Source organism: Cololabis saira, chromosome 16, assembly GCF_033807715.1.
Source record: "Cololabis saira isolate AMF1-May2022 chromosome 16, fColSai1.1, whole genome shotgun sequence".
NCBI classification, from domain to species: domain Eukaryota; kingdom Metazoa; phylum Chordata; class Actinopteri; order Beloniformes; family Belonidae; genus Cololabis; species Cololabis saira.
Window position 1 is genome coordinate 4040336 of NC_084602.1, and position 11515 is coordinate 4051850.

The 11515-nt window shown below is 43.5% G+C and overlaps 1 protein-coding gene across 2 annotated transcripts in view; it reads left to right on the forward strand.

Annotated features, from left to right (window-relative positions):
- The first annotated feature begins 555 nt into the window (after nt 1-555).
- Nucleotides 556-11515, forward strand: part of LOC133462966 (protein jagged-2-like) — a 75808-nt gene continuing 64848 nt past the window's right edge. For both annotated transcript variants that reach the window (XM_061744521.1, XM_061744522.1), the window contains exons 1-2: nt 556-836; nt 2221-2625. In XM_061744521.1, coding sequence (XP_061600505.1) covers nt 765-836; nt 2221-2625 — 477 coding nt within the window. In that variant the 5' untranslated portion in view covers nt 556-764. The remainder of the gene's footprint in view (nt 837-2220; nt 2626-11515) is intronic.

The window sequence follows — 11515 nt, forward strand, 5'->3', positions numbered from 1 at the left end:
AATAAAGAAAAAGTAAATCAAAATATATTTATATAAACGTACTTCTGCTTCTGCTTATACTTGTGGTCGGTAGAGGGCGCTGTTGTGCGGCGTGCAGCTCAGCAGGACCGTTCAGGTGTTAAACACCGCGGCTCCACCGCGCATTATTACAAATAGTCCTGGCTCGCTATTCTGTGTGTTTGTTTCTTTTCTCCTTAAACACCGGTTATGTGAAATGAAGCCAACCATAAGGCTTGCAACAGGAACGTGTTTTTAATCTGGATTCAGAAGTAAAAAACCTGTTGTGTCAAACGCAACCCTCAACAAAATGTAAACTGACTGTGGGGACCGTAAAAAAAATACAAGTGCACGCTTTAAGTGTGAGAGAACTTCAATCATCAAGTCCCCCTTCACTCCGCGGCCCCGCCCACCTCGGCTCTGATTGGTCCGTGGCCGCCAGTGCCCCGGCTAGGCGGCCTGTGATTGGCCGGCCGGGCCGCCCGTCACAGCGCGTTGCCCGGCTCCGGCTCTGGGCAGCGGAGAGACGCGCCGCTGCCCGTCTTTTCCTGCTGCTTAGGAGGGCAGCGGAGCCAGCAACAGCAGCAGCAGTGGTGGTGGTGTTAGTAGGGGCTTGTCCTCCTCCAGACCCGCAGGCATCATCCCGGACCCAGGACCCAGGACCCGCAGGACCCTAGGACGGGAGGATAACCGCTTCTTCCATCCCTGACTGATGCGCAGACCCCGTCCCTCTCTTCTCCCGATGAGAAGCGGCGCTGCGCGCAGACATGTGGACTAATAACCCGGGGAAAGTGCGTCGCTGCGCGCTGGTGTGTCTCCTCCTCACGCTGGGGGCCGAGGTAACAACTTTATACCTTTCTGTCTGGAGAAACACACCGATTTAGATGCAGGTTTCACTTATCAATGGACCAGTACAGGATTATTTCTCTTATAGAACTTAAATTCCAGCCTTACTTGAATTAATTGGACACCTTCTAACTCACTCATATTATCTGGAATTTCTTCATTTTTACGCTTATTTCAGAAAACATATTTGGCTTTAATTTGTTAAATTTCATGATTTGTTGTACTCGCATGATATGCGCTCTGGGTTTGTGTAAATCAATAAAACAGCAGTTTTTTTTGCGAAAGAAAACTTTTTCTTTCATTCTTTTTTTCAATTATCATATATATATATATATATATATATATATATATATATATATATATATATATATATATATATATATATATATATATATATATATATATATATATATATATATTTAAAGCAACAGATTGATGCCGAATCCCTGAATCCCATGATTAGGCGACGCCAATTAAGTCTCCTTGTACCTATAAAAACATAGGCTATAAAAACCCGAGATACAGCAAACAGCCTTCCAGAAATCCCAGTGCTAGATATATATCGAGGTTATTAATGTGATGTTTTGTTGTGGTTCCTCTTATTTCCCCTCGAGATTCTAATAACATTCTAATAACATCTCATTGAAAGCTCCGAACCGGAGCCATAAGGTGGATCTTTGACAGCCTGAACTGCAGAGTGAGCTCAATTGAAGGGTCGGGTCTTGTTTTATCCCAGCCAGCCCCAGAAGTTCAGATCTGTTTTAACAAAATAGTTAAAAAAAAAAAAAAGAGTTGAAACGGCACTTTCCTTCATTTGCCACATGACATGCACCGGCTATTTTTAGAGAGCCGCACTACTTGCGGCGATTGTCGCATCATAGGTGTCTGTGCAAGATTGTTGCCACCTTTTTCCTGACCATGTCAGTCTCCTTTGCCTTATTACCTAAAAAAAAACACACAATAAAATCCTGAGACCTCAGATTTCCTAGATACAAAGATATTCTTGTCAAAATAATGCATCAGGTATTGGTACATAAACATTCACAGATAGTTTTAGAGTTAGACATCATTTGAGAATTAGACATAATTTAATAAGAAGAGACATCATTTAATAACATTTTGTTAATTTATTCTCTTTTTGAAAATTGAGAGAGATCCAGACTCTCTTATAGCAACTATCAATCTCATTCCAAATTTTTGGATCATGACAGCTGATTTATGGTTCCGCGTTACACCGACACAGAGCCTACAGCGACGCGTAACTTACGCCGTAGGTTACGGGCGTCGATTTAACGCGGAACCATAAATCAGGCTTTAGGTGTCTGTACAACATTGTTGCCACCTTTTTCCCCTAACCATGTAAATCCCCCCCCCCAGGTGTGTGGGTGCACCGGGTACTTCGAGCTGCAGCTGGTGTCGGTGAGGAACCCCGAGGGCCTGCTGCGCAGCGGGGACTGCTGCGACGCGCAGCAGCCGCAGATGCAGATGCAGCAGCACCAGGAGCAGCATCAGCAGGAAGGACAGTCTCAGGACGGACAGTCTCAGGACGGCCAGTCTCAGGACGGCCGCTGCGCGGGCGAGTGCAACACCTACTTCCGAGTGTGTCTAAAGGAATACCAGACCGAGGTCACGACCGGCGGAGCCTGCACCTACGGATCCGAGACCACCAAGGTCATCAGTGGGAATACTTTTCAGTTCAGGGGCTCTGGCCAGAAAAGCTCTGGCCAGAACCGCAACGGCGAGGCAGGAAAGATCATCATCCCCTTCCAGTTCGCGTGGCCGGTAAGTGGTAACCACGATGATGGAGATTTGTGTCCCTGTTTGTAAAACCTGGCTCTCAAATGCGTAAAATTGATGATGTAGACAGTACTCGAGTTGAGTATCCCTTATGTCATTTCATCAATGAATGTAGTTTTACTGCTATTTCAACAGAGTCTTCACCAGAAAAATTACTTATTTGACAATTTTCACCTGTTTCAAGTCAATTTTCACTTGAAATAAGTAGAAAAATCTGCCAGTGGGACCAAATTTATCTTCTCATTACAAGCAAAAAAATCTTGTTCCACTGGCAGATTTTTCTACTTATTTCAAGTGAAAATCTACTTGAAACAGGTGAAAAATTTTTGTTTTTTCCAGTGATGAGGCTTGTTTTAAGTGTAATGAGATTTTTTTTACTAAAATGAGACATTTTAACTAGAAATAGGACAAATATTCTTGTTAAGATTTTGAGTTTTTGCAGTGATCCATGTTACTTATCCTGTGAAGGACAGAGTCATATTGATAAGTTAGAAAAGTGTTTTTTATTGTTGTGTTTTGATGTATTTGATGTAAGCCCAGTGGATATTTAAAGCTTACAGAAGGCTGCATTTAACTGCTGCTATGTCATTCCTGCAGTATTTCTGCAGGTGTTTTGGTCACTGCTATTATTTGTAATATATTATATTATTTGTAATCAGCACAAATGATCTGTCCCCATATGATAAAATCCACCATCCCCCCTGATTTTTTTTACAACTCGAGTACTGTTTGTAGATCCCTGCTTGTAAAAGCTGGCTCTCAAGTGCGTAAAATTGGTGCCAAAGTGGAGACCAGTTATTCTTTTTAAGTAGGCTAAGTCTTTTTTTTTTTGGATGGGATGGATTTCACTTTAATAATTTGTCTAAATTAGGTTACAAATGAGCTGGAGGTTTTTTTTCTGGGGATTCTTGTGCGGTGCATAATCTGTCTGCTTGGCAGTGTTCCCTGTAAGAAACTTTGATGATGTGCTGCTTTCTGACCCTTTGCCTGCAACTTGTTCTCTCCTCGCGTGGCATGTTGGCTATTTTTGGTTTCTCTATACATCCTCAGCTCGCAGGGGACGCCTCATTCTGCTGCGGGAATGTGGGAGTTAATGGCGGTGTGTTTGTGATGAAGCCGGCGCTGAGAGCACGCATGACGCATGACTTTTACGCACAGCAGCTGTCTGGTTGTGTCTCCGTGTAATGAGTTCCCAAACAATTTGGGTGTTTTTTTTTTGTTGGTTTGTTGTCTTTTCCTTCAGTGTTTGATGAAGGAGGAAAGGGGTGATTAAGGACTTCAGGATTTTCAAGCAGTGCTGATTTTCTCCTCCAAAAAACAGAATATGGAGCCCAGCGTAGATTAGTGGAGGCAGCGTGGAGGTGTTGGATCAGGGCAGGCAATCAGAGCTCCGCCAACAGGCTGTTATGTTAAGAACTATTTATTTGGGAAGGTTTCATAATCAGGGTGATATCCTGTGGAGGAGTTTGATTGTCACAGCAGCCGAATGAGTTGTTGAAATGATCCTGAGTCATGAGAACAAACTGGAGTAGAGAAAGATAAGGATGAGGAGAGACATGAACACAGTTAGCAATCACAGGGCGTCGTGTTCCCAAGTATTCACTTAATTGATAAGTGAATCTGCACAAAATACAATTGATGCAGGTTTTTTTTCCCTCTTGTGCCATTTTGTCGCTGAGATGAGACATGTAGTATTTGCCTTGAGCCCAATGCAGTTATATCAAACAATATTTACAAGAAATGTTTTGCAAAAGCATTGAAAGAAACTGCATAATATCTGTTATAATTAGAATATCACTGACGTGTTTAAAGCATTGCAGCGAGCTACTTGAATGCACAGAAAGCCCGTCCATGTATTCATGTCAGAAAGTACATATGGAGCGCTTTGTGTGCTTGGGTGGCTACATGACCTCTCCATTCATCACTCCCCATGGTCAGCTGTCAGCGGAGGGGAAGATGGAAGTAGTAAGTTGGGGCCCCGTGGGCAGATACGGTTACCACTAAGTTGTATGTGACACAGGCGGTAGATATCAGTGTCACCAACTACTCAAACAAGTGAAGATCCACGGTCAATCTGGGACGGGGATGCCTTTACCAGGCAGCTCTCAGGTTCACGCTCTGTCCGTTATTGGGTCATTGTCTCGCTCGGCGTGTGTGGGGTCAGTATTTTCCACTATCTGCCTGGGAGGGGTGGAGGAGGGTGTGTAAGTGGGTGTCAGGGGGGTAGAAAGAAAGAAAGGAGGGTGTATCGGCGCTCTGGAGCTTTTTCTGACAAGCAAGTCAAGACCAAAGTAGTTGGAAGACTGAAAAAATATGATTAAAGTTCTAATTTTTGAGACAAACACAGTGCGCTTAGACTAATAACACATTAACAAGCATCACTCTGTGTTTATTGATTGAACACACCCACTGAACGTTGACAGTGGTGGAGGAACAACATCATTCAGCTGCATCTCAGTGGGACTAATGTCTGGACTGACCGCTCCAAAAGGGAGGGTTTCTTTCTAAAGGCGGGGTGTCCAAAGTCGGTCCTCGAGGGCTGGTGTCCTGCATGTTTTAGATGTCTCCTTGCTTCAACACACCTGATTCTAATTAACAGTCCTCACCAGCTTGCCATCAAGGTCTGGACAACTCTGTTGGTGAAACAACTACTTTTATAATGGTGTGCTGAAGCAGGGAAACATCTGAAACCTGCAGGACACTGGCCCTCGAGGACCGACTTTGGACACCTATCTTTGACTGTGTTTAGGGTCGCAGTCCTGCTGCATAGCCCAACATGACTTTTGCTTCAGCCGGTGGACCGCCACATTGTTCTTATCCTGTTAAACTCAGGAATTGATTTTTTCATCCCTAAAAATCGGAAGTGGTCTGGAGCCTTAGGCAGCGATGCAGACCCAAACCATAAACCTCCCTGTTCAGATGATGCACTGATGTTGGGAAGCTGTGGCACTGGGGATTCTTGAAAAATTCAGTCCACAGAACCTTTTCCCGTTGGCGGCGTTGGTTGTTGGAGTTGGAGTGCTCCTCGGCAGGCTTCAGGTGCACAGCACTGGCTTTTCTGGAGATGATTAGCTTCCTCCATGGTGTTCTGTCATGGCCACCTCGGCTCTTCAGTGACTTATCTGTGGTATCTAGGGCTGCCAACCGTCCCTTGACAAACGGAATCGTCCCGTATTTATAAACTAAAGTACGCATCCCGTATTGAGCTGAAAAGGGACACACTTTGTCCCGTATTACTGAGAGAGTCAAAAAATAGTCATAAAATGCCAATGGAAAATGGCATTGAGCTGGAGAATTTCATCTGGGACATTGACCCGGAAGTGAAAGGAGACGGCACGTGTTAAATAGTTGTTTAAACACCTTTAAAAAGATCGCGAAAGAGATGGCAGAAGCTTCATCAGGACACCGGAGCAGATCAAAATAAAGTGGAAAAATATACGGAAGGCGTGCATTGGCGCCAAACAAAACAACTGTCAACCGGAAGTGGCTCTTTGTTGAAATGGTTACAAATGGTTACCATGGTTACAGCGCCACATAGCGTCACAGAGTCAGCCATGCTCTGGACATTTATCCCATTCTCTGAACAGCATGTAAACTCAGACAAGATATTGGGTCTTCTGGATGTTTATACGATCAGAGATCGGATCTCTTTCCTGCATGTAAACATACTGAGTGTGGAGTTTGAGGATTACTGAGGATTCTGTATTGTCTCATTGGAGCCGTCTTGGCTGGGTGTCCACTGCCTCCGTTTATAGACGGCTTGTTTCAGCTGAGAACTGATGGATGCCTCAACACTTTTGAGATGATTTTGAATTCAATTAATGAATCACTACAAATGGGATGTTTGGCAAACTATTCCATGTGTGGAATGTGTGGAGGATGGGTCCACAGCCTGTGCTAACTCTGGCAGGAACACAGGCTCCTCACAGTTTAGCAGCGTCTCCGAGCGTTCAAACAAGTTTAGGTCGCATCACAAACCTGCTATTTAATTCTTCTAACATTACATCAGCACAGGTGGAAGACACAGACAGCTTCAGGTTGCTACTCATCGTAAGAACAATCAAGATATGTTCACACATGTTATATGCCCCGCTACTTGTGACCTGCTCTTAAAGCAGCACAAAGGAATTTTTACAAGTCATAGCTCAGCTGCTAACCCTGTACACATTTTTACGATGATGTCCAGGATTTACTCTCGTTTGAACTTTTGCCCGGTCACTTTCTTTTTTGTTTTTTTTTGTCATTGCTTTTTTGAGTCTCTCGGTGCCTCCGAAATGCCATACTAAACAGTATATACTCAAAAAGTATACTTAAGTTCGGCACACTTTTTAGTAAATATCAGTAGTATGCATTAATTGGGACGTACTACTCAGAGACACACGGCACTTCCTGCTGTTGGGAGGGGGAGTTGTTACCATGGTAACAACTCCTGTCACAGCAGCAGTAGCAACACCGCTCCGCTCTTTCCCGTTTATCCCGTTAATATCTTATGGAAACCAAAGCGAAATCACACCTAATTACTCACATTTGATTTGTAGCGTGATGCTGCTGCTGCAGCTTTGCTTGGTACTGGTAACGTTATCCTCCATTTTTGTTGGTTGCTAAGTATCTGCAGCACTTAACAACCAAACACTGCTGCATTGCATTGTGGGAAGTTTCTGCTTAGCTAGTGTCCATCAATCCACACTAATACATTTCTCCAGAATGAGTATGGATAGTACATACTATTGTGTACGTACTAATGTTTCGGACGCACTAAAAAAATCTCACATACAGTTTTTGCTACTCATTAGGGTGGAAGGATGGGATTTGGGACGGAGCTTCTTATCTGTCAGCACCATGAACGATGTGCAACAGCAGAGGGGGTAGCTCCTTGAGCTAGCTTCACCATTGTTAACGTGCTGCAAAACTTTTCCGTGCTGGTTCAAATAGCCAGACAGTGACTACGTTTACATGCAGTCAAAATTCGGGTTATTGCTAATATTCCGGTTACTGAAACATTCAGAATATTCCGTTTCCATGGTAATTAATCATTTGGGATATCTTGATCAAACCAGCGACGTACGGAGAACTTCATGAGGCAATTCCCGTCATTTCCGCTTCTCCTTCCTGTATCCAAATTCAAAACAAATGCGGCTTCGCGCAACTTTTCGCTCACCTTCTTTTCAATCTCACTATCCCCGTACTTTCTACCGTCTACAAATGCCAAAATGTTCATATCCTTCATTACATTTATGAAGTGATTAGTCTTCTCCTGGTCTTGCGATTCCCCATGTTAAGAAGAACTTCCTCAAACTCAAAAGACCAGGATTCCTTGTGAACTGAGCATGTGCAGAAAACAAATTCATGTTCCGTTTGATCGGGATATTCCGTTTGGTGTTTACATGACCCAATATTCAGGTTTTAAAAGGAGTAACCCAGGGGTCATATTCCGGTTTTTAAAAACCCAAATATGAGCAAATTCAGGTTATTCAAAGGGGTTATTGGTGTTTACATGGCCAAGCAAATTCGGGTTATTGCCAATATTCGGGTTTTAAAAGGGTTGACTGCATGGAAACACAGTCCGTTTCTCAGAATTCTGCAAAGGCCGGTTTCAACCGCACGCGCTAGCGAGTTGAAGGGCTCCTCGTGTCTCCGCTGCATAGCCCCGTCACATTTACACCCACCAACACTTTTCAAGAATTCGTTTTAGGATTAGAATTTCTTTTAGGATTATTGGTCTTCCTTTAGTGTTTTTTTTTTTTCTTTTTTGTTCTTACCCCCCTAAAATGTCAACATCAGTGTGCGGTTTATGTGACGTGGTACCTGAGATCAATGGGGGCTTTATTCTCTACTGTTGGGTTATGAACATGGGTGTTGTTGGTGTTTTCAGTGCACTACGTTGAAGAGCACTGCCACCAGTTTTCCGGCGGAGACGGAGGGTGTTCATCCCCGGCAGTGTTTCGGGGGGGGTGATGTCTGCCCTGGCGTGCCGTCGGCCAGCGAGTAGTCTGAACGGGCCAGTAGCCTCCGGCGCTGCTAGTGGTCTCTGGGTGGCCCTGGTATCCAGGCCAGTGGTCCGGACATGAATTAGCTGGGAAAAAGCACACTCTCTTCTCCTTCACTGACCATTCCCCTCCATGTTAACCCCTTGGGCTATTAGGGTCTGTTGTGGCATATTTTTTCATAAAAAAAAAGAAACAGAGGGAGGAGGGATTGGGTGATAGAATGAATAAAGGAGTGATGATGGGTCAGAGAGTGGAAGAGGGAGGAACAGCCCCCCCTTTCAAAACAAGAAATAAAGTCCTTCTCACAGTTTCCTTGTGAGATTTCTGTCACGAGGGAGGGATATTTTTAGGACAGAGATTTTAAAGTTGGTGCTTTATTCAGTTGTAACTGACACAAAAACTAGCATTAACTTCTCTTCTTCGTCTCCTGCCCCCACCCAAACCTCCCCCTGGTCCTTCATCTTCTCTCCCTCTCTCCGTCTGTCCTTAAGGGGTATTTTTAGAGCCACTGTCCTCCCCTCACCCCTCCGTGAGTAAATCAGGGATCAAGAGCTGGTACTCCTTCAGTTTCATAGCCTCTTCTTCTTCCTGTCCATCCCCTCGTGCCAGTTTCCAGACAGAGGTGGAGCAGCTGTTGTTTACAGCCCTCCGCTTCTATCTATCTATCTATCTATCTATCTATCTATCTATCTATCTATCTATCTATCTATCTATCTATCTATCTATCTATCTATCTATCTATCTATCTATCTATCTATCTATCTATCTATCTATCTATCTATCTATCTATCTATCTATCTATCTAAACCGTGCTGAAACCTTGTCAGTGAAGGCCTATTTTTCTCTTTAATTCATATTTCTGTGTCATATTTCTATTTGAGGCCTACGACTTAGGCCTACGACTTAAGCAGCAGCTCATATACTGAGGCTACAGTCCTCCTGCAGCGGTCGCAGGTTCCAATCCCAGGCTGCTCACCTTTGCTGCATGTCATCCCCATTCTCTCTCTCTTTGAATACACACCTTGAATAAAGGGCCACTAGAGCCCAAACAATTATCAAAAAAACATCATGAAAGGATGGAGTGGCTGCTAGCCAGAATTGCAGATGAAAGAAAAGGTCACAGATGACTAAACCCTGCACTCTTCTTTGGTTTAATGACATCCCCCACGGTAGGGGTGGGCGGTACACCGGTGTCATAGTCATCACCGGTGTGGCACTGCGCCAGGACATGGATTTTGCAATACCGTCAATACCGTAATAAATCAATTATAAAATAATAAGCCTAAATAAGGCATTAAAAACGTCGGTGATATGCAAGGTTTGCTGCCGTGTTGTGACAGCAAGAGGTGGAAACACAAGCAACCTGTTTCATCACTTAAAAAACACGCACGCCCGTGAATATGAAGAGGCAACCCGGGCCAAAACGAGCGCAAGTGGGACCGCTGCTCCGCTGGTCCCGCTGGTGCTGCTGAGCTGCTGAGCAGCACCAGCGGAGCAGCGGTCCCAAGACTACACAGCTTTCACTGCAGGCATAGTTTACTGCTGCTACACCTTACGACAAGAGTAGTAAGAAATGCAGGGCTTAAAGTATTCCGGCACCGTGCCGGATCTCCGGCGTACGGAGTTTTTTTCTCGGCGTGCGAGTTTGACTGCTTTAAAAAAAAAAAAAAAAAAAAAAGGTTTGAGAGAAAAAAAAAGTTGGAGTCAACCGAGTTCGTCTACCAATGGAATGAGAGGAAAGCAGGTTCTGGCTCAACCAAACTAACTCTAGCCAATCAAAAGCAGAGCTGGGCGGGTCTTTGACAGCACCAGAGCGCAGAGCGCTGTTTCAACCTGCCGGAATACCAGTCACCGACTTCAAGATGGAGAAAAAATTAATGAATGTCGGTTTAAAAGAATCTTTTTGCCCAGAAGAAAAAAAGAGTGACAAAAAAATACCCATAACCATGTTCTTCTCTCGAAAAAAACACACCTGTACCGCGGGCTTTAGAAGAAAAAGACGCTGCAGCGCGAGTCGGGATGGAGCGGCTCAGAAGAGCAGTGAAATACATGCGAGGCGGTGCTGAACTCCGCAATATGAAGCTTTGTATAATAATTATATAAAAAAAAAAAAGGGTTGCTACTATGTGAATATCACTTATCACGGGTTCTTTTTGGAACGTAACCCTCTCGAAAAACAAGGGATTACTGTATATGAATACTCATGGCATAAACCTGTCAAGTTTTGGATTTAAAATTAAGGGAAATTTTCCACCACCCGCTGTCCAACCAGCCCAACCGAGGTCCAGTATTACATTTTAAGACAGGTTTACAAAATATTTAAAATATAATATAATAAAAATAAATATAATAAAAATAAATATAATATAATATATATATATATATATATATATATATATATATATATATATATATATATATATATATATATATATATATATATATATATATATATATATGTAAGATCTTTAGGTTTTTTGCCAAATAAATATGTTGAGAATGCATAATACTCTCCCATGTCTCTTTTTGATAAGGATACTACCATTTACTTATTATATTATAAAAATATTAACCTTATTCACATAAAGGGACAGGACAGGCTACTCCTCCCAAAACGTACCAAAAAATACCGTGATATTATACCGTCACCGTTCAAAAGATGAAAAATACCGTGATATTAATTTTAGGTCATATCGCCCACCCCTACCCCACGGTGGCTTGGTGGTCAGCACTGTTGCCTCACAGCAAGAAGGTTCCCGGTTCGACTCCCTGGCCAGGCAGGGGTCTTTCTGTGTTGAGTTTCTGTGTTCTCCCCGTGTTTGCATGGGTTCAAAATAGCATAGTAGGTTAAGTGGCCCTGCGATGGACTGGCGACCTGTCCAGGGTGT